The sequence below is a fragment of the Chanodichthys erythropterus genome, chromosome 7 (genome assembly GCF_024489055.1).
Source record: "Chanodichthys erythropterus isolate Z2021 chromosome 7, ASM2448905v1, whole genome shotgun sequence".
Lineage (NCBI taxonomy): Eukaryota > Metazoa > Chordata > Actinopteri > Cypriniformes > Xenocyprididae > Chanodichthys > Chanodichthys erythropterus.
The window spans coordinates 7,820,087-7,844,703 of NC_090227.1; the positions used below are offsets into that span (position 1 = coordinate 7,820,087).

Here is a 24,617-nt window from a genome sequence, read left to right on the forward strand (position 1 = left end):
CGCTTTGCCATGTCTGCCATGTAAAGCACTGATAAAGTGTAATATTTGCTGCAGTATTTGTGAAACCTTTACTCTTTACTCTTTAATCTTTACTCTTTCCATTAATGCATTTCTTTCGCTCTCTCTCATTGTCATTGGGTTTCTTGTTGACCTTTGAGCTTTATTCTGCAATGCTGTACACATCTATATATTATGGTAGGGCACATGCTTTTCAAATCATACGTTCCACCGAGAATATAGCGGTCTGTCAGATGTTATAACAAACAGGGGCAAAGATCAGCTTTTGTTCAGTGTAAGTGATTTTCCGCATTGTTGTGTCATGTTAACCCATTTTAAGGCCTTCAGTGAGGACAGACCTGCTGCATTCGCCTTTATACTCAAACGTTAAATATGACTTTTGTTTTCAGAGCTGATTAGTAGAGGGTAGATGAGTAGATAGGGTTGTGAATGTAGTTTTATGTTTGCATAAATTATGTTGTTTGGTATGCAGAAATCAACCTCGGCTGGTAGTTTCTTATGGGCCCCCGACGTCTGACATTGATGCTGTGTGAAATTAAAACTGTCTTGTTTCAGTCTGAAAGGGGCTAATCAACACCACCCACGACTGGGGCTGATGAAACGTCTTGTCTCCTGTCCCACAAGCTTATGTCTTCTGTTCTGTCTCAACCCACAATGAAAAAAAAAAAAAAGATTAATTACCCTCCCTAAGCTTGCTGGAACTCTTTCACATAGTGCATACAATTAAATGCAAAAATAAATGAACAGCCATTCTTAGCCAAATTTGCCACTGCTCTTAGGAAGAAATCATGACAAGTGAAATCTCTATATTATCTAAGTTGTTTCTCCTATTCATCAGTGAGAGAATGGAGAATGATAATTTTGCTTGTCAACATAGGTTCAAAATTGACCTGTTTTCTGTTTTTACCCTTCTGAAAAAGAGTTTAAATATACATGAAGATGTACTAAAGTCCTACTTTTTTGGGCCAAAAAGTGCTATTGAGTTTAACTAATTGCATTTAATATTAATTTAAATTGTAATACATTTCCCTTTCGATTGTATTGAATGTGTAATTGCAGTGTGTGTGTGGATGTGTGTGTGTGTATATATATATATTTATTTTTATTTTTATTTTTTCACTCTTTGTTATATTGTGGCCATTTGCTAAAATCATTTAAGTTCATTTTTTTTCCCTCATTAATGTACACACAGCACCCCATATTGACAGAAAAACACAGAATTGTTGACATTTTTGCAGATTTATTAAAAAAGAAAAACTGAAATATCACATGGTCCTAAGTATTCAGACCCTTTGCTCAGTATTTAGTAGAAGCAACCTTTTGATCCATTACAGCCATGAGTCTTTTTGGGAAAGATGCAACAAGTTTTTCACACCTGGGTTTGGGGATCCTCTGCCATTCTTCTTTGCAGATCCTCTCCAGTTCTGTCAGGTTGGATGTAAACGTTGGTGGACAGCCATTTTTAGGTCTCTCCAGAGATGCTCAATTGGGTTTAAGTCAGGGCTCTGGCTGGGCCATTCAAGAACAGTCACAGAGTTGTTGTGAAGCCACTCCTTCATTATTTTAGCTATGTGCTTAGGGTCATTGTCTTGTTGGAAGATAAATCTTCGGCCCAGTCTGAGGTCCTGAGCACTCTGGAGAAGGTTTTCGTCCAGGATATCCCTGTACTTGGCCGCATTCATCTTTCCCTCGATTGCAACCAGTCGTCCTGTCCCTGCAGCTGAAAAACACCCCCACAGCATGATGCTGCCACCACCATGCTTCACTGTTGGCACTGTATTGGACAGGTGATGAGCAGTGCCTGGTTTTCTCCACACATACCGCTTAGAATTAAGGCCAAAAAGTTCTATACTGGTCTCATCAGACCAGAGAATCTTATTTCTCACCATCTTGGCAAACTCCATGCGGGCTTTCATGTGTCTTGCACTGAGGAGAGACTTCCGTCGGGCCACTCTTCCATAAAGCCCCAACTGGTGGAGGGCTGCAGTGATGGTTGACTTTCTAGAACTTTCTCCCATCTCCCGACTGCATCCCTGGAGCTCAGCCACAGTGATCTTTGGGTTCTTCTTTACCTCTCTCACCAAGGCTCTTCTCCCCTGATAGCTCAGTTTGGCCGGACGGCCAGCTCTAGGAATCAAACACAGCTGGACTCAAATGAAGGTGTAGAACCATCTCAAGGATGATCAGAAGAAATGGACAGCACCTGAGTTAAATATGAGTGTCACAGCAAAGGGTCTGAATACTTAGGACCATGTGATATTTCAGTTTTTCTTTTTTAATAAATCTGCAAAAATGTCAACAATTCTGTGTTTTTCTGTCAATATGGGGTGCTGTGTGTACATTAATGAGGATGTCATGTAGCGTGTTGTAGAGCAGCCAGGGAAGTAGAAGCACACAAGTTTTTACTAACGCCAGCCATGATTTATTTTATACTCCTTTCACCAGCAGGTGCAGCCAACCAAAATACACACAAAAAAAAAATAAAAAATAAACAAATAAATTCAACACAAATACAAAAGAAAATGCTGGGAGCAGCAAAACCAGACACTAACATTTTTTTGTAATACAAAAATGAACATCTCACATCAGACAAACATGTTCCCGTACTCGCATCGTTCACCCTCTTCCCAAACTTACACAGAGCATGGATTAACTAGACCAGTTTCCCGCCACGCTAATGGGTCAAACCATCGTTACAGGGAAAGATTTCACAAGTAACGCTTCACTCCAGATTCATTAAATAACACATACATAAGCAATTTCTTACCTTTCAATAACAATACCGGCCAGCAAAAACATACAAATACAAAAGAAAAATCTAGCACATCAATCATAGTATTCACACATCTCTCCCCACTTTAGAAAATTGTATAACCACTCAAGAGTAATTGGAGAAATTCACTTCCCAAATACAAGACCAGCCAGGAAATTAGAAATGCAAGACTATGACATGTAAATACAATAAACATATGCAAACCCATGTCAAAACATAACTAAATAAATAAATAATAATACAGTGAACTAATGTTCACGTGATGATGACCTATGCATTCATCATCACAGAGGAAAAAAATGAACTTAAATGATTTTAGCAAATGGCTGCAATATAACAAAGAGTGAAAAATTGAAGGGGGTCTGAATACTTTCCGTACCCACTGTATATATAAAATAGTTTTTTGTTGTTGTTGTTTGTTTGTTTGTTTTTTTGTTTACTGGAATCTAGTTAGTTTCAATTAACAAAAACTGTTTATCACTTGCTTTTGTTCTCAGGAGCCTGGAAATGTTATTATTTAGTTCCATGCATGAATGTGGCTGCTAAGCCAAATTAGGTGTCATTCCAGTCGAAGTCTGCTTGTGCTATTATATTTGTTGATATGTCAGCACAGCAATGCTTAACTGGGACACTTATTGATTTGCTGACCTTCGTAAATGCTGCTAATGTTCCATTTCCATTTGCACCTTGTTACTGAGAGTTTTGAGAAGTGGAAGTTCATATGTGTAAGCTCAAACTGAGCCAAAATGACCTTTACAACAGTGTAATCTAGAATTTAAGAGTTGAATTTCAGCAGATTTAAGAGCCGCAGGGCTGAGAATGTGTCCTTGAATGCTCATACTGTATGTAAATCTGAAGCTAAGGAATTTTTTTTTTTTTTTTTTTTTTTTTTTCGTAAGTTCTCTGCACTGTGTGCATATAAATTAATCTTGTTTCCATTGAAGTGTACAGATAGGCTGGAATAGTTGATGCTCTCACTGTACACTTTTTTTTTTTTTTTTTTTTTAAATGGAAGTGAGATCTCTTTAATGTCCCATTTTTTTTTCTCCTAGATGGCTTTGAGATTAAATTGAGATGGTTGCTTGAGTCCCATGCTTCTTGAATGTTTCTCCTGAGAAAAGATCCTGTTTTCTCACATTTCTTCTCTAGTTTCAGAATTTCAGAAGAGATCTCAACAATGTCTCAAACTGTTCTTGTCCAAAAAAATAAAAAAATAAAATGTGCAATCAAATGTGAAATCTCTTTCTTAATTTCTTTCTTTTTTTCATTTCCGTATTCATTTCCCCAGACAGACGTCTTGACAGGGACCTGTCCTTTTTTTTTTTTTTCAGCAAACGTCATTTGGGGTCAAAAAGTATGGAAGAGGATTAGGGCCAAGCAATTATTAAAAAATAAAACCATCTTGAGATTAAAGTTGTTAAATTTCCAGAAAAAACTTCGTTAAATTTCAAGGAAAAAGTCGAGATAAAATTTTGAGAATAAAGTTATTAAATTACGAGAAAAAAGTTGTTAGATTATGAGAAAAAATTCGTTAAATGATGAGAAAAAAAGTCGTTAAATTTTGAGGAAAAATAGTCGAGATAAAATGTTGAGAATAAAGTCATTAAATTATGAGAAAAAGTCGTTAAAAACGTTATGAGACTTGAACGACATTTTTCTCATAATTTAACAAATTTTGATCTCGTAATTTAATGACTTTATTCACAAGTTTTTTTCTCGTAATTTAACGAGTTTATTCTCAACATTTTATTTAGACTTTTTTATCAAAATTTAACGAGTTTTTTCTCGAAATTTAACAACTTTAATCTTGAGATGGTTTTATTTTTTTTATTATTGCTTGACCCTAATCCTCTTCCGTAAAAAAGTCCCTGAATAACTTACAAGGATTTAATAAAGTTCTCAAAATGTTAGCCCAAAAACATTAGTTGTACAGTGTTAAAGTTTGTAAATGCTATTTACACTAAATGAAAATAGCAATAGATTTCTATTTACACCATGTAAATGTTTCAGTTCTTTGCAATAAGAATAAATAGTAATTAGATGCTATCTATACTTTATATTGGCAGATATTAGTTGCACCTCAGTATTTTTGTACATTAACAGTATACAATAATATCATAGAGTGTAAATGATTATATTTATTAAAATTATTAAATGGATGCTGCCGTATTGAATGAATAAAAACCCTCCCTACACCTTCCCCTAACCCTACCCAATAAACACTTTTAATATTATTAAATACTTGTTCGCAGTTTATTTCCACTTTTAGAACATTATTGTCATTTTTATTGAAAATAAATGCGAGCTCGGCAAACCGTGGATCCGAACCCGCGTCGATTTCGTTAAAAGCCAGGTTTGCGCCAAACTTGACACTCCGTTTTTGTTCCGCCCGGAAACATTTCAGCATCCGTCTGATGTTCGTCAGTATGTAATATTGACCAACATTTGAAATGGGTACTGCAGTCCAAATTCAAAATATTGGAGAAGGTTTTTCCCAAGCGGCAACCTCCCCCTGTATCTCGTGAAGCCAATACGGAAGTGAATTAAACTGCAATTCATCGACTGGCCGCTAGGGACAGGCTGCAGAAGTGAGCAGAATCTCATTGACCATCATGTTAAATTAGCCAAGCTTACAGCAGAAAAAAACATGTTTACATTCTGGTTCATATTGTTGTTTTGGTCTATACTGCGAATTTTGCCCTTCATGACAACTCTGAGGGGGGTGAATTTTTTTATAGCTCATTTGTTTAAATTATATTAAGCCTTAAAGTTCTGCATAATTAAGGGCGTGGTCACTTGAGTGACAGGTATGCCGCTGCTGTCTGTGAGCCGTCATGTTACCTCAGCAGCTCATTTCAGCCACTGAATTTGGCATCTCAGCCGTATTTGTGCCTTTTTTTCTGGATTATTTTATACAATATATGGCTTGCTGCATACTCGAGACAGATGTCAGTCTGTGTACATGTGCTCCCATGCGGAACACACGTTGTTGGATCGTCGTGGCATTGGCTAAAAGTGTTGTTCCTGAGATTTACTAAAATGACAGTACCAGGAGGATATACAACTCTGACATCACTGCTTGGATATAACTAAAACTGCTGCACTATTTTGAAAAATTATACATTGTGCTCATTAGTTTGAGAGAACATTTGAGAGATATACATCTGGTACATTATATATATATATATATATATATATATATATATATATATATATATATATATAATATATATTTTACCCAAGTGCCACGGATTGGATTCATCTCGCAATCTCTTTTTCATTAAGGTATGAAATCCCATTTGATTTGTGTTATTTGCACACCCCTGGTGTTGGAGCATCTATAACGTTATCGTAAAAAAAGCACCGCAGATTGACAGTAATCCTTTAGTACTTTCTAATGATATTGTTATCTTTATTAATATTTTAGATAGTATCTAAGATAGATAGCTAGAGCGGGCGTGGGCTCCAACTTCGTCCCGCCTCTTTGCCCATTTTCAGTTATCCATGAGTGACGTGCGGTCACGTGCAGCTAAGATGGCCGCGGCCTCATTTACGCGTCAAAACTGCTGTTCAGAAATCTATGGGTGATGTCACGGACACTACGTCCATATTTTTTTACAGTCTATGGTTTTTCCTCCCAAACCCTCCTCCTCAGACTCGATGCTCACACGGGTTTGGGTCTGGCAGGTTTCATGCCAGATTGAGGACACACAACAGGAGCGAGAGCACAATTGACAATGGAAGGCAACAAGCCTTCCAAGTTGATGAGTTGATTTATCTCCCATTCATGGTGCTTTTTACATGGATGCCGAGGCTTTTTAGGTCAGGTAGAATCTGGATCTCTGACCTAGCTTGTTTGCTGGCCTCCGTGGCTACAATATGCATTGTTTTCCGCCAACTAGGTAAATTGGCAGTGGGCAGGATCACACTGTCCAAAACAAAAAACAGACATTCCAACATGAAACACACATGTCAAAGTTGAATTAACCGCTGTAGCATAGTTTTTTAAGAGAAACAAGTATGTGAACTTGATATGTTTCCTAAAACTCTGGAAACATATTATGGAATTGTTGTGATTTAGTACAGTCAAAATTACATACAGCACCTTTTAAACATTACTAATTACTTGTTTCAGGCCAATCAGAGAACATTCAACATGATTGTTCCTATACTGTCTGCATAATGATCAAATGGACTGTTCACGTAATGTTTTCTCTAACGTTCTCATAACATTTATCTTTAATAACATTCTCAAAATCTTAGCACAATAAAATGATTTATGGAACTAAAATAAAAAATTGACTGTTCACTTAATGTTTTCTCTAATGTTCACATAACCAATAACACATTCTTTAAATGTTTAAAAAACTGGATGTTTTGACTATTCAGAGCACATTTAGAAATGAATGGTAATGTTAGCAAAATGTTCTTAGAGCATATTTTTTATAAGTTAGGTACTTAAGGTAATGTAACTGATATTTACAGCAACCTCTGAACAATGATAATGTTGTTCTTATCCAAATTTGTAATTACTTCACAATACTCTGATAGCACTACATCCCCCACCTCTATTCTCGCTGAAAAGGGCAGTCAGCCAGTGGCATGGTGATGTGCTGAGAGTTTGCAGATTAATTATGGTAATTTATGCAAATGCAATTTGTTTCAACAGATTAACTGTAGTAGCTCCACCTGTCCAGAGCGCTGCTACATGTGGAAACCTTCACCTCAGCATTCCAACTCAAATTACATTTTAAAAATACCATCCGACGACTGTCCTCAGACATGGCTTGAAACTGTAATGATTGCTCTGCTTTTTGTGAACTAAAATGATTTCCCACGTCTCTTCGGTATTTTAAAAGTATTCACAAGATTGAAGGCTTCGAGCAAGGTTACCTGTTTTAATTACCACTTGGCCGATGTGTCCGGAGGGAAACAGGAAGTGAGATTTAAGTGGCAGGTTTGGGGTGTAGAGCAGGTTAAAGTGAAATCTCACACGGAGGTCACACCTCAGGTGACAGATACTAAATCTAGCCGAGCCGCGAGCGCTTATCCGATTTTCAGGCACTCATATGCAATCTCTGACCCTTAATCTGCAGGTTAACAGCTGCCTCTGTGCCACCGTGTGTCACTCTGTCACTGGCTAAAACCACGCCTGTGTGTGTGTGTGTGTGTGTTTGCAGATCTCGGGGCGTTCAGCGGACGGACTAGAGGAGCCGTTTCAGTGAGGGAAGGCCAGGGGGTTGTGCTAATGTGTGCCCCCCCTCCTCATTCGCCAGGTGGGTATGCTCTCTCTCTGCTCTCTCTGTCTCCCTCTCTATACACTGTTGAAAAGAGCAGCATAAAGGTCACCAGCATGCATTTTGTTTGTTGTTTTTTGATGCTGGCTGCATATGAAAAACAATCTTATATACAAGAATCTTATGAGATGGATATTACAAGTCATATAGATTTATCTTCTATGCCAGTAGTAGATTTGTTCTGCCATATTTCATAGCTCTGCTCTGTAACATTTATCAGTGAACATAAAAGAAGCTCAACCGTACTTGATTGACGCGCAAGAACAAACCTCATTCTTGTGGAAGTTCAAACGTGCCGCGTAACACATGAGAACGAACCTCATTGGTTCTCATGATTGAGCTTCTGTTTGCCATATTTGATGTGGGAGTTGTCAGTGATGATGGTCAATTTTACCTTTCTTGATTACAATCCACCATCAAAATGACAAGCCTAATTATCCCAGCTGCTGTGAAAAGTGGCTACAAATGACCGCCACCTGCAGCATCAAGGACTCCATCTTTATGTATACACACGTGACATAATGTGGCAAAGGCAAACTCATTTTTCCTGTGGAAACCAACCAGTACCACTCAAATTAAAAAAATAAATAAATAAAAAGAACACATTGCTACAAGCTTACCGTTGTAAATCGGGCTAAAGTAAGGTGGACTGCAGCTTTAAAGAGTCTATGAGTTAAGTTCAAGCTAGACTAGCCACAAACCAGCCTGGACTATTGCTGAACTAAATTAGTCTTTTCAATAGTTTAATCTCACCTTTCTCACTTCAATCGTTTTTCAGTCCCTGCTTGTCTTGTTCCAGTTCCTGTAATTGCAGGTTAAATGAAGTTGAACGCAGGAGGACAAAGATAATGGGAAGAGAAGGATACAGACAGGGCAGTTGAACTAGCACTATCAGATGAAAGGCTTGTGGTGAGATGTCCATTTTTAGAACATTTAGTGCTCCTAGAAACCCAGAGTAACCTCATACAGCTTCCTATCTTCCTGTCTGCCCAGTCCTCAACAAAGCAAACCGTTTTTAAAGGGATAGTTCAGCCAGAAATGAATAGTCTCGGCTTGTTCTAAATCTGTATGCTATTGAAGCTAAAAAATAAGCTAAAAAATGAAGCTAAAATGAAAAATAAAAAAGGTAATTGCGACTTTTTATCTCTCAATTTTTTCTCAGAATTGTGAGATGGAAACTCACAATTGCGAGTTATAAACTCACAATTGCGAGAACAAAGTCAAAATTGCAAGTTTATATCTCACAATTCTGACTTTATTACACAATTCTGACTTTATATCATGCAATACTGACTTTATAACTAGCAAATACGAGTTTAAATCTCGCAATTCTGACTTTTTCAGAATTGTGAGATATAAACTCCCAATTGTGTGTTATAATGTCCAATTGTGAGGGGAAAAAGACTGATGTTTTAACTCAGAATTGCGAGATTATATCACAATTCTGACTTTATAACATGCAATTGTGAGTTATAAAGTCAGAATTGTGATATAAACTCGCAATTCCAAATAAAAACGTCAGAATTGCGTGTTATAAAGTCAGAATTGTGTGATATAAAGTCAGAATTGTGAGTTATAAAGTCAGAATTGTGTGATATAAAGTCAGAATTGTGAGTTATAAAGTCAAAATTGCAAGTTTATATCTCAAAATTCTGACTTTATAACACAATTCTGACTATATCATGCAATTCTGACTTTTTCTCAGAATTGTGAGATATAAACTCCCAATTGCGTGTTATAATGTCCAATTGTGAGGGAAAAAGACTGACGTTTTTAATCAGAATTGTGAGTTTATATCACAATTCTGACTTTATAACATGCAATTGTGAGTTATAAAGTCAGAATTGTGATATAAACTCACAATTCCGAGTAAAAACATCAGAATTGCGTGGTATAAAGTCAGAATTGTGTAATATAAAGTCAGAATTGTGTGATATAAAGTCAGAATTGTGAGTTATAAAGTCAGAATTGTGTGTTATAAAGTCAGAATTGTGTGATATAAAGACAGAATTGTGTGATATAGTCAGAATTGTGAGTTATAAAGTCAGAATTGTGTGTTATAAAGTCAGAATTGTGTGATATAAAGTCAGAATTGTGTGTTATAAAGTCAGAATTGTGTGTTATAAAGTCAGAATTGTGTGATATAAAGTCAGAATTGTGTGATATAAAGTCAGAATTGTAAGTTATAAAGTCAGAATTGTGTGATATAAAGTCAGAATTGTGTGTTATAAAGTCAGAATTGTGTGATATAAAGTCAGAATTGTGTGATATAAAGTCAGAATTGTAAGTTATAAAGTCAGAATTGTGTGTTATAAAGTCAGAATTTTGTGATATAAAGTCAGAATTGTAAGTTATAAAGTCAGAATTGTGTGATATAAAGTCAGAATTGTAAGTTATAAAGTCAGAATTGTGTGATATAAAGTCAGAATTGTGTGATATAAAGTCAGAATTGTGTGTTATAAAGTCAGAATTGTGTGATATAAAGTCAGAATTGTAAGTTATAAAGTCAGAATTGTGTGATATAAAGTCAGAATTGTGTGATATAAAGTCAGAATTGTGTGATATAAAGTCAGAATTGTAAGTTATAAAGTCAGAATTGTGTGATATAAAGTCAGAATTGTAAGTTATAAAGTCAGAATTGTGTGTTATAAAGTCAGAATTGTGTGATATAAAGTCAGAATTGTGTGATATAAAGTCAGAATTGTATGATATAAAGTCAGAATTGTGAGTTATAAAGTCAGAATTGTGTGATATAAAGTCAGAATTGTGAGTTATAAAGTCAGAATTGTGTGATATAAAGTCAGAATTGTGTGATATAAAGTCAGAATTGTGTGATATAAAGTCAGAATTGTGTGATATGAAGTCAGAATTGTGTGATATAAAGTCAGAATTGTATGATATAAAGTCAGAATTGTGAGTTATAAAGTCAGAATTGTCTGATATAAAGTCAGAATTGTATGATATAAAGTCAGAATTGTGAGTTATAAAGTCAGAATTGTGTGATATAAAGTCAGAATTGTGTGATATAAAGTCAGAATTGTGTTATATAAAGTCAGAATTGTGTGATATAAAGTCAGAATTGTATGATATAAAGTCAGAATTGTGAGTTATAAAGTCAGAATTGTGTGATATAAAGTCAGAATTGTGTGTTATAAAGTCAGAATTGTGTGATATAAAGTCAGAATTGTGTGATATAAAGTCAGAATTGTGTGATATAAAGTCAGAATTGTGAGTTATAAAGTAAGAATTGTGTGATATAAAGTCAGAATTGTGTGATATAAAGTCAGAATTGTGTGATATAAAGTCAGAATTGTGTGATATAAAGTCAGAATTGTGTGATATAAAGTCAGAATTGTGTGATATAAAGTCAGAATTGTGTGATATAAAGTCAGAATTGTGTGATATAAAGTCAGAATTGTGAGTTATAAAGTCAGAATTGTGTGATATAAAGTCTGAATTGTGTGATATAAAGTCAGAATTGTGTGATATAAAGTCAGAATTGTGAGTTATAAAGTCAGAATTGTGTGATATAAAGTCAGAATTGTGTGATATAAAGTCAGAATTGTGTGATATAAAGTCAGAATTGTGTGATATAAAGTCAGAATTATGTGATATAAAGTCAGAATTGTGTGATATAAAGTCAGAATTGTGTGATATAAAGTCAGAATTGTGTGATATAAAGTCAGAATTGTGTGATATAAAGTCAGAATTGTGAGTTATAAAGTCAGAATTGTGTGATATAAAGTCAGAATTGTGTGATATAAAGTCAGAATTGTGTGATATAAAGTCAGAATTGTGTGATATAAAGTCAGAATTGTGAGTTATAAAGTAAGAATTGTGTGATATAAAGTCAGAATTGTGTGATATAAAGTCAGAATTGTGTGATATAAAGTCAGAATTGTGAGTTATAAAGTCAGAATTTTGTGATATAAAGTCAGAATTGTGTGATATAAAGTCAGAATTGTGTGATATAAAGTCAGAATTGTGAGTTATAAAGTCAGAATTATGTGATATAAAGTCAGAATTGTGAGTTATAAAGTCAGAATTGTGTGATATAAAGTCAGAATTCTGTGATATAAAGTCAGAATTGTGTGATATAAAGTCAGAATTCTGTGATATAAAGTCAGAATTGTGTGTTATAAAGTAAGAATTGCACGATAACTCGCAACTGCGAGAAAAAAAAACAGAACTGCGACTTTATATCTCGCAATTCTGACTCTTCACGAATTTTCTCTACAGTTCATGGTAACTAAGGGACGTCAAGTTCAAAAAAAGGATGATATTGCACTAAAATATGACTTTTCATAACCCTTTCATAACAGAAACAGAGATCTCATCCTCTTTCCATTAGAGGACAACTGAGCAGTGAGATTTGAGACAGGCCACTAAAACGCTCCCCCATGCTGCCAGTGTCTGCGTGAAATAATTGTCTGAGTGCGATTCCTTTTCATTTCTAATGATCCGGTAAATTTGAGCCTTGATGCTGATGCTTGTCTGGAAACACTACATCGACCAGTTAGAGACGGATAGGTTGACACAAAAGGACCGATATGGAACAGGAAGCCTAGTCAGTTATGATACAAATCAATCTGGCAAAGTCTCTTTATGTTATTCACTGTCCTGAACAGAACAAACAGCATTGTAGTACGGGGTTTGGACGGATGCATCAACAGTGTTCCTTCACAAAATCAATCACACTTTACATTTGAGAGTTGCAGAGTAATAAAATAATGGCTTATGATTATCCGGTGACGCGTTAAGTAGAGCCGGGCAGAACTGTCGATGATATCCACCGAACGTATTATATCCAATAAGGAAAGGGGTTGGAGCAGATAAGGATTAAGCCGAAGGTGGCGGTGTCAGCACAGGCCGGGATTTATTTAGCTCAGAGTGGAGTTTTTGGTGAATTTACACCTGCGTTAATACTGCTGAAGCTCTTTCTCGGCTCCTTATCGTGGTGTAAACAGTAATGGTCATGCTCATGCCTGTATGGCGCAATAATGACCTCTGTCTGTTTGAAATCGCACATCTGGACATGGTCCAATGTGGTTTGGCAAGATGAGATAGTCAAGTTGCCAAAAGCATTTTGAAGTTACATCAGACTGCTTTACTGCGGGGAATAAATGGACCCAGATTGTGTGTGACCAATTTTAAATTAATATATTTATGTGACCCTGGACCACAAAACCAGTCACAAGTTGCACAGGTATATTTGTATTAATAGCCAACAATACATTGTATAGGTCAAATTTATTGATTTTTTTTTATGCCAAAAAATCATCACAATATTAAGTAAAGATCAGGAGCGAAGGCTACTGTATTTGAGCTACTGTAGCTCAAATTGCTCAGGAGGTTAATGCTGGTTCTGACAGAAAGGTGTCAGAAAAACAGTGCATTGCAGTTTGTTGCTTATGGGGCTGCAAAGTGCCAACAGTGGGCATGTGAGCATCAGAACTGGACCATGGAGCAATGGAAGAAGGTGGAATCACGAATCACGTTTTCTTTTACATCACGTGGATGGCTGGATGTGTTGCGTCGCTTACCTGGGGAACACATGGCACCAGGATGCACTATGGGAAGAAGGCAAGCCGGAGGAGGCTGTGCGATGTGATATATATATATATATATATATATATATATATATATATATATATATATATATATATATATATATATATATATATATATATATATATATATATATATATATATATATATATATATATATATATATATATATATATATATATATATATATATATATATATATATATATATATATATATATATATATATATATATATATATATATATATATATATATATATATATATATATATATATATATATATCACATCGCATATATATATATATATATATATATATATATATATATATATATATATATATATTCCTCCAGCTCCTGCAGAATCATCAGTTTTCAAGCATTTTTGCATATTTGAACCCTTTCCAGCAGTGGCTGTATGATTTTGAGATTCATCTTTTCACACTATTAAACACAACTATTAAAAAAGGTTCAAACATTCACTGATGCTTCAGAAGGAAACACGATGCATTAAGAGCTGAGGGGTGAAAACTTTTGAATTCAAATATCAAGATAAATTGTACTTAATTTTTCTGCAAGTATCTTCTGTTGGTTCTGAAGGGCAGTACTAAATGAAAAACAATGATATTTAAACAAAATAAGACAAATTGTGACATCTTCATCCTGTTCAAAAGTTTTCACCCTCCGACTCTTAATGCATCGTGTTTCCTTCTGGAGCATCAGTGAATGTTTGAACCTTTTTTAATAGTTGTGTTTGAGTCCCTCAATTGTCCTCAGTATGAAAACACAGATCTCAAAATCCTACAGTCACTGCTGGAAAGGGTTCAAATGTGCAAAAATGCTTGAAAACTGATGAATCTGCAGGAGCTGGAGGATTTTTCTGAAGAAAAGAGCTCAGTTTAACTGCTCAGAACAAACAAGAGACTCATGAACAACCATCACAAAACATAAACAGTTGTGGATCATCAGGTAACCACACACAGTATTGAGAATCAATGGTTCACATACTTATGAATGGGGTTATTTTAATAAATTCAGCTATTGTTTTGTCTTCTGAAGTAAATGCAAACATCTTTTATGTCAAATATCTTACTCAGGACAGTACTAAACAAAAAATAACATGCATTTTTTATTATCCCTCTTATTTTATTAAAATAATTCTCATTTTCACAGATTCTGCAAGGGGTTCACATACTTTTTCATGCAAAGATATAATTTCAGTCCAGTGTGTCCAAACTTTTTACTGCTACAATATGTCTGTTGTGGCACATCATTTCCCGGCCTTCAAGAGTGAACATAGGAGGTATAGCCATAGCATTGTACCAGTTGCAAACTCCAGGAAAGAAAAAAGAAACCGAGCAACCAATTTACTTGAGACAAGGCTGTTTTTAGTCGATCGATTTTCTGTAATTGTTTGGCTAGCAAGGAAAGCTGATATGAAGAAAATTAACATCATTCATTGGCTACCAGGTCAGAGAATGATTTGTCTTTAAATGTCAATACTAATTTTCCATCAGGGTTAGAGCTGCAAACCTTCTGAGTGGCAGTGAGCTTTAAGAATCTGATTAGATCAAAATACAATAATATAAGCAAGCATTTAGCAATAGCAAGCAATTTATTGTGAAATATAATGTAAATGCTTTATGCTCTGATCAAAATTTTGGACTGAATAGATGTTCCTCTGAACTGAAATGCTTGACATTCATTTTGCAGATAAATTGTGCATATACATGGATTTTTTTTTTTTTTTTTTAATGAAACTAACATCCAATATAATATACTATTTAATAACTGTCTGGAACATAGACCGTAGGACCTGTGAGAACATCATGTGGTAATAAGCTGGAACTATTAACAGCTCTTTGAATATGATACGTGTGGAATGAGAAGAACTGCAGGGAATTTATTTTAAGACTCGTAGGATGGTTTTGAGGTTAATTTGTCTTTCATTTGTCTGAATTGCTCGTAGGAGGTTTCATCTATATTAATATGGGTATTGACATTAAAGCTGAAAGTAAATGAAAATAAATTGAGATCACTGAGATGTAAACAGGATATTACTCTCAATATGATCACTTTTGCTTTACCACTCAAAGTGTAGAGGAGGCGTTGTTGGTTCCTGACCTTGATGAATGTGTGGAGCGTTGTTCACACAAAAAATAAAATTGACTGTATACTCTTATCTTTGCTCGATGTAACTTCTTCTGGAAATTTCCGACAGTATGTGGTCGGAAAGCATATTTATGATGAAATGTGATATGCGATTTTGGCTGGAATAAAATAAACACACTGGCCAAATTCTTTTTCGCATTCTGACTGTTATAACAGAGACACCGGAGGCAGGAATAAAAGCAGTTAAGATGTTTATTGAGCAAACAGCAGGGCAAAACGGGTGGTGAATGAAGTGGTGGAAGATCTCAGAGGTGGAATGAGAGATAATACTGTCCTTGTTGTTGTTGCAGATGAATGAAGAGGGAGACGCTGGAGAAGGCAGATGGAAACACTCACACACACTGGTAGGTAGGCACACGAGGAGACTGGAGACAATGGAGACGAAGGAGATGATGAGGCTGGGTAAGTATCGCCTTGGGAGTCCTTGAGGTAAGTTTACAACTGGTGTAACACAAACGAGACCGGACAGTGAGTGTGTGTGAGTGTGGGGTTTAAGTGCTGGTGTTGATGACTGATGTGATGAGCTTCAGGTGGCGGTGATTAGTACGCTGGTGATTGGGTGCGCGGGTACTGAAGTGAGGTGGAACCTGACGTGTCTGTGACAGTACCCCCCCTCCCACGGCCCGCTCCTGAGGGCCGAGGACCCCGACGTCGTGGTGGTCGACCTCGAGGTCGTGGGGCAGGCCTGTCTGGGTGGTTGGTGTGGAAAGCCTGTAACAGAGCAGGATCAAGGATATCATTCTTGGGGACCCATGAGCGTTCTTCGGGGCCGTAGCCTTCCCAGTCCACCAGGTATTCCAAGAGACCACCACGGCGCCGGGAGTCCAGGATCTCTCGTACCACGTAAGCAGTTCCATCGTCCAGGATGAGTGGAAGGGGGGGCTCGACGGCTGCCACGTCAGGTTCTGTGGAGGGAAGAACAGAAGGGTGGTGAGGTTTTAATAGTGACACGTGGAAGGTGGGATGAATTCTTTTGTACTGTGCAGGGAGTTGTAACCGGTAGGTGACGGGGTTGATCTGTCGCAGGATGGTGAATGGGCCAATGAAGCGGGGACTCAGCTTCTTGCAGGGCAGGCGCATCCTGATGTCCCTGGTGGACAGCCAGACCTTCTGCCCCGGTTGGTAGGTTGGAGCGTGGGAGCGCCGAAGGTCGGCTGTCATCTTGCGCCTGCGCAGGGCTCTCTGCAACTGGTGGTGAGCTGAGTCCCATACCCTCTCGCTCTCCCGAAACCAGTAGTCGACGGCAGGAACGTTGGAGGGTTCCCCGTTCCAGGGGAACAGTGGGGGTTGGAAACCGAGTACGCATTGGAAAGGTGTTAATCCAGTGGTGGCTTGACGGAGGGAGTTCTGGGCGTACTCGGCCCAACCCAGGTACTGGTTCCAGGAGTTCTGGTGGCCGTGACAGAAGGTACGCAGGAAGCGGCCGATCTCCTGGATCTTCCGTTCCGTCTGCCCGTTCGACTGAGGATGGTATCCAGACGATAGGCTGACGGTCACACCCAGGAGCGAGAAGAAAGCCTTCCAGACTCGGGAGATAAATTGAGGTCCTCTATCAGAGACAATGTCCTCGGGGATTCCATAATGACGGAAGACATGGTTGAACATTAACTCGGCTGTGGTCATGGCTGTGGGTAGACCCTCCAGGGGAATGAGGCGGCAGGCCTTGGAGAAACGGTCTACGACGACTAGAATGCATGTGTTACCCTCAGACTCTGGGAGGTCGGTGACGAAGTCGACCCCCAGGTGTGACCAGGGCCTCTCAGGAACGGGCAGAGGATGGAGCTTGCCGGTGGGAAGATGGCGTGGGCTCTTGGAGATGGCGCACTCCCTGCAGCCCTGCACGTACCTTCTGACGTCGTTGGCCATGTTTGGCCACCAGAAGCGCTGTTTGAGCAGCGAGAGGGTCTCATTGACCCCCGGGTGACCAGTGCCAAGTGAAGAGTGAACGGAGTGCAGGAGTGGAGTGCGTCGTGTCCGGGTGATGTAACGCAAGCCCTGGGGGCAACCCGGCGGAGTTCGTGAGGAGGCATTGGAGGAGGGGAGTGTCTCTTCTGACCACTCGATGGGGCTCATAAATATGGATTCGGGCAGGATGGTGTCGGGGTTTTCGTTCTTTTCCTCGGGTGCATGGAGACGTGAGAGAGCGTCAGCTTTGAGATTTTTGGAGCCTGGACGGTAGGATATTGTAAAGTTGAATCTTGAAAAGAACATCGCCCATCTGGCTTGGCGAGGGTTGAGTCGTTTGGCAGCCTTTAGGTACTCGAGGTTTTTGTGGTCAGTGAGTACCTGGAACGGATGGTTAGCTCCCTCCAACCAATGCCTCCACTCTTCAAGGGCGAGCTTGACAGCCAGGAGTTCCCGGTCCCCGATGTCGTAATTGACCTCCGCCGGGTTGAGCTTGCGGGAGAAGAAGGCACATGGATGGAGCCTACTTGGATTCCCCTGCTGCTGTGATAGGACCGCTCCCACTCCGGTGGTGGAGGCGTCCACCTCAACGACGAATGGCAGGTCTGGATTGGGGTGGACGAGGAGGGGAGCGGTGGTGAAGGCTTTCTTGAGGTGTTCAAAAGCTTCGTTGGCAGGTTGGGACCAGGACAGAGACTTGGGCTGATGACGGAGTAGGTTGGTGAGTGGACTGACGATGGTGCTGTAGTTCTTGATGAAACGGCGGTAAAAGTTGGAGAAACCTAGGAAGCGTTGGAGTTCTTTTATGGTGCTTGGGGTTGGCCAGTTCTGGATGGCGGACACCTTCCCCTCGTCCATCCGGATGCCACTGTGATCTATCACGTATCCCAGGAAGTGGACAGAGGGCTGATGGAATGAGCACTTCTCTGCTTTCAGGAATAGATGGAACTGCCGTAAGCGTTGGAGGACCTCCGCAACGTGGTGGCGATGTTCGGCCAGGCTCCGGGAGTAAATAAGGATGTCATCTATATACACTAGGACGGACTTGTGGAGAAACTCCCGGAGCACCTCATGGATGAAGTCCTGGAATACGGAGGGGCGTTGACCAGGCCATACGGCATAACGAGGTACTCGTAGTGGCCGGTGGGCGTGACGAAGGCGGTCTTCCACTCGTCCCCCTCGCGTATCCGGATGAGGTTATACGCGCTGCGGAGGTCCAGCTTCGTGAACACAGTGGCACCACGGAGGTGTTCCAGGGCCGCTGGGACGAGGGGAAGTGGGTACCTGAACTTGACGGTTATCTTGTTTAAGGAGCGGTAATCGATGCAGGGCCGCAAGCCTCCGTCCTTCTTGGCCACAAAGAAGAAGCTTGAAGCAGCAGGGGAAGTAGACGGGCGGATGTATCCTTGGTTTAGGGCCTCTTTGATATATTCCTCCATGGCCTTCTCCTCCGGTACTGATAGGGGGTATATGCGTCCCCTAGGCACTGGTTCACCCGGCAACAGATCGATGGCGCAGTCCCATGGCCGGTGTGGAGGAAGCTTGGAGGCGCGTTGCGGGCAGAAGACGTCACTGAAGTGGGCATAATCGGGTGGAATGTCGACGGAGCGCTTATCCACAGGACTTTCGATGGAGGTTGCGTTAATGGAGATGTCTTTGGAGAGAGGAGATCTTGGAGTAGGAAGGTCTGGGAAGCAGCTGTAGAAGCAGTGGTCGCCCCACTTCAGGACTTCGCCCGTGCGCCAGGAGATGGTGGGGTTGTGTTGTTCCAACCATGGACGCCCTAGAACCACGTCAGCGGTGGATTCCTCCAGAACCAGCAGATGGATGTTCTCAGTGTGGAAGATACCCACTTGCAGCTGAAGTGGTCCAGTCATCCGTCGGATCATTCTTCGGCTCAGGGGTTTGCCCGTGATGGAGTGGACCTTGTAAACCTTCGGAGAAGGCGAGGTCTTGAGCCCGAGGTGTCGACAGAGGGCGCCGGAGATGAAATTTCCTGCTGACCCTGAATCGAGGAGCGCCACCACTGAAATAGAAGCATCAGCAGCAGTAAGGTTTACTACAGTAGTGAGTGGTTTCATTTTTTGGATTGAGGGAATGATGGCACTCACCACGGGTCGAGGAGGACGAATTGGGCATGTGGAGATTACATGCCCAGGGGAACCACAATATAGACATAGATTCAGGGTCAGCCGTCTCTGTCTTTCTGTAGAAGATAAGCGGGAGTTATCCACTTGCATTGGTTCACTTGCTGGTTCTGGGGAGCTGACGGGTTCGAACCGACGGAGGAGTGTGGTGGTTGGTGGCTGGCTCTGGTGCTCTAGGAGGCACGACTGCATACGAGAACCCACGCGGATGGCGAGTTGGATGAAGCGTTCGAGTCCTAGGGAGTCCTCGTATGCAGCGAGATGCAACCGCACGTTGGGCTCCAGCCCTTGTCGAAAGGTGGTGATGAGGGCTTGTTCGTTCCAACCACTGGTTGCGGCTAGCGTTCGAAACTGCAAGGCATAATCATTAACACTCTTATTTCCTTGTTTAAGGTTGTACAATTTCTCACCAGTAGACGAGTCGGTCAGGGGTTTTCCGAAGACTTCTCTGAAGTGAGAGACGAATGCAGGGTATGATTTAACGACAGAGCTTCTTTGAGTCCAGAGAGAATCCGCCCATAGAAGGGCCTTACCTTGCAGTTGTGATATTATAAACGCTATTTTAGCCGTGTCGGTGGGGTAGAGGTGCGGTTGCATCTCCAGAACCAACTCACACTGCAGAAGGAATCCGCTGCATTCCTCCGCCGATCCAGAGTAGGGCGCCGGTTTGGCCATGGGACTGGCGGTGAAGACTGGAGAAGCAGCCGTGGCGGTGGATGCGGAAGCGGCAGCAGCGGTGGGTGCTGGTGATGGTGATGGTGGTTGTGAGGTGAGTGCTCGACGTAAAACGTCCACGAGCTCCTGAAAGGGGTCCTGATGGCTCATGCTGATGCTTAGCTGTTACGTTCCGGTCTTCTGTTATAACAGAGACACCGGAGGCAGGAATAAAAGCAGTTAAGATGTTTATTGAGCAAACAGCAGGGCAAAACGGGTGGTGAATGAAGTGGTGGAAGATCTCAGAGGTGGAATGAGAGATAATACTGTCCTTGTTGTTGTTGCAGATGAATGAAGAGGGAGACGCTGGAGAAGGCAGATGGAAACACTCACACACACTGGTAGGTAGGCACACGAGGAGACTGGAGACAATGGAGACGAAGGAGATGATGAGGCTGGGTAAGTATCGCCTTGGGAGTCCTTGAGGTAAGTTTACAACTGGTGTAACACAAACGAGACCGGACAGTGAGTGTGTGTGAGTGTGGGGTTTAAGTGCTGGTGTTGATGACTGATGTGATGAGCTTCAGGTGGCGGTGATTAGTACGCTGGTGATTGGGTGCGCGGGTACTGAAGTGAGGTGGAACCTGACGTGTCTGTGACACTGACAAAGACAGCAAGCGTTTATACAGCTATTAAAAACAAAAGAAGTGCAAATGAAGCTTATTATGTGTGTAACTGATTTATCTGTGTATGTGGAATAGATAATTATGGGAAATCTAGTTTTGTCGCACAAGAACGTCGCCTCATAAACAGGCAAAATTAATTGAATTTTCTGGCAAGCTTGATCACTGTTCAATACACTAACAGTACACAAACTGCTCACAGTCAATTTTATAGTCAACATTGACAATGAAAACTTAATTATGATCAATACCAGTAAGCATTCACAATGATTATTTAAAAGTCACACTCTTGGAAAGTTGAAGCTTAAAGGGAAAGTTCACTCACACTCATGCCATCCCCTATGTATATAACTTTCTTACTTCAGACAAACAGAAATAACGATTTTTAGGAATATAATCTATATCTCTCGACCTGTTTACACCTGCTATTAGTTTTGGTCGATGGGGTCCAGGGGCGGTACTAGGGGTGGGCTAAGGGAGCTGGAGCCCCGAATGTTTTTCCAAAAGCCCTGAATCTTTCAAGTGTACTTGGCTCATGCGATCAGATGGTGATCAAAATAAAAGCTCAATGATTTATCTTTTGAAAGTGTAGAAAATAGTACAAAAGTACTGTGATTTCCCTATACTGTTGTGTAAAGTAACTACTTATAAAAATTCTCATTTATTTATTTATTTATTTACAGTGCATTTGTTACAATATATGGATATTACTGTCATATGACTAATTATATAGACCTAAATCATTATTATATCATTGTAATAATTGTTTGGAATCCTAAAACACTATATCACAACTAAAAAGATGTTTGAACCCTCTTTCATGTCCAGGTACAATGCTGTTTCTTTGGTCAATTTTTCCTAGAGGAGGTACACCCAACATAGTTTTACAAATTCCAGTGGGAAATAATGTACTTTTTTATCAACTTTTCTCAAGCATACTACAACAAAGCTCCTTTCATGTCAGTAAAGCTGTTAACAGAAAATTAAAATGACATTGGACAAAATGGATTGGGCTAAGCCCCGAATGTTTACAATGTCTGGCTCCACCCCTGATGGGGTCACAAGTAGATGAGGGAGACACATTCCCGTTTACACCCCAACTTTTAATCTGACTCTTTTGTTGACTTTCAACCACTTCTGTCCTGATTTCTTTGAGGAGAGGGTCTATGGGTGGGTAAATGTATGGGCTTTTTCAGATCTTTCAATCTGATGGATGAAATAAGCTCACACAATTTATATACAAATGTGAAAGTAGACGATGGAAAAACATACTGAGAGCAGCAGCTTTCTCTACTGCTCTGACTATGAAATAAATGTGTGTTAGAAATCAGGTATGAGATCATGTCATATGTATTACCTCTGGAAGTGGTCGAAAGTGGACAAGCTCAGAATATTTTAGATCCCGTTTACACCTGTATTTAGCATTGGACACTTGTGATCCGACCAACCAAAACGTATCTTATTACCAGGTGCACAGGGCCTGTGAGTCCATATATTGCAAGTGAATGGCCGCTGCTCGGTTGACGCTTAGAAAACCACACACACTAATATTTTAAACTCTTTTAACTATAAATCAATACTTCCAGTCTACTGTCATATGAACGCTTCAGAAGACATTGATTCATTCGGTGGGGTCATATGGATTACCGTCACAATCGCTGTGTGTGGTTTTACAAGCGTCAACCGAGTGACACCCATTTACTTGCATTATATGGACTCACTCAGATTGATTATTTTCCTAAACATCTTTGTTTGTGTTTGTCTAAAGAAAGAAAGAAAGTCACAGGGATTTTATTTATTTATTTATTTATGGTTTATTTGATAGGGACAGATAACACCAACATAGATCATTATAGCAAAACAATATGATGTCTGTATCACAGTGTATATAGCCGTAGCTAATTTGCAACACCTGTCCCTAGAAGGGCTTTTAACAGTCATAAATAAATAAATAAATTTTAAAAAAAGAAACAACAGTAAATACAATAAAATATCCAGAAACCAGTTCATGCAATAATATAATGCTCAAATAATAAAACTCTTTATCTTCCAAGCATACACATTATAGTTACAGTATTAAAAATGAGTACAGTTCTGGTTTGTCTTTAACCAAGTCTTAAGTCTGGAAGAAAACATTTTAAAGTCAGGGATAGTTTTAATGTCAGATGGTAATAAGTTCCAGAGCTTAGAGCTCCTAACAGAGAAGGCTGTCTGGCCAAAGCTAGTCCTGCAGTATGGAATTTTACAGTCGTGGTATGTAGTGCTTCTCGTGACTCTACTGCTGTTCTGTCTCTCAACAAATTTACTTAAAGGTGGCCTAGATCGTTTTTTTAAAAGATGTAATATAAGTCTAAGGTGTCCCCTGAATGTGTCTGTGAAATGTCAGCTCAAAATAGATCCCATAGATTTTTTTTTATTTATTTTTATAACTACCTATTTTGGGGCATCATTATAAATGAGCCGATTCAGGGTACGCGGCCCCTTTAAATCTGGTGCTCCACGCCCCAAGAGCTCGCACTTGCCTTAAACAACATAAAAAAAAAAAAAAAACAATATTCAAATCCGTCAGTTACAACCCCCCCAATATTTCGAAATGAAAATCACAGTAGATCTATACTAACATATGTATAATTTATTTATTTTGTAACAATAATTTTGTTTCTAATCGAATATGAGTTTGTCATAATAAATTAGTCAAAAAAAAAATGCCCCCCTTCCATTGAACCGATTGGTAACGCCCAACCAATGCGCGTCGCATTTTCACCAAAACAACGCGAGTGGAGCTCTAATGTTTGAATGAGAGAGAGAGAGCGGGTAGCACCAAAAAATGAAGAGAACCGTTGCCCAGCCGACTATATTAAACTTATGTTCAAAGAGGGACGTTAAAAAGAATAAAGCATGTACTGAGAAGGAGGTATGAAAACATTGTAATAGCTAAGTACACTCCACATATATTTTAACTAGCTAATCCATTGCAATTAAGCCATAACTATCAGTGCAACTGTAACCAGTTAAACAGCTGTCTGTTTTGTTACTTCATTTTTAAATAGTATCTTATCAATAACAAAAGTATTCACATTGGAATGTAATTTCTAATTCATTTAAAACAATTAAGATTCCTTTGTATTGTTTTTGAAATTTTCTTTATATGTTTATCAAATTTAAGTTGAGAATCTAGGACCAATCCAAGATATTTAAATTCTGTAACAGAGTGATTTTTTTTTTTCATTTTGTAAATTAATATTGAAATTTCCTTTTAAATCGTGTTTCCTAATAGAAAAACACATAGAAACTGTTTTTGACAAATTTAAAACTAACTGAATTTTAATGAGCCATTGTTGGATGTGAGACATACAAACAGACAATGCCTCTGCAGCCTGTTCAGGTGACGTAGCAGAGGTA

At 39.3% G+C, this 24,617-nt stretch overlaps 1 protein-coding gene across 1 annotated transcript in view; it reads left to right on the plus strand.

Moving 5' to 3' along the window:
- cntn5 (contactin 5) overlaps window positions 1-24,617 on the plus strand; it is a 204,115-nt gene that overhangs the window by 38,545 nt on the left and 140,953 nt on the right. Inside the window, exon 4 of the mRNA XM_067388973.1 lies at window positions 7,972-8,067. Within this exon, the coding sequence (XP_067245074.1) occupies window positions 7,972-8,067 (96 nt within the window). The remainder of the gene's footprint in view (window positions 1-7,971; window positions 8,068-24,617) is intronic.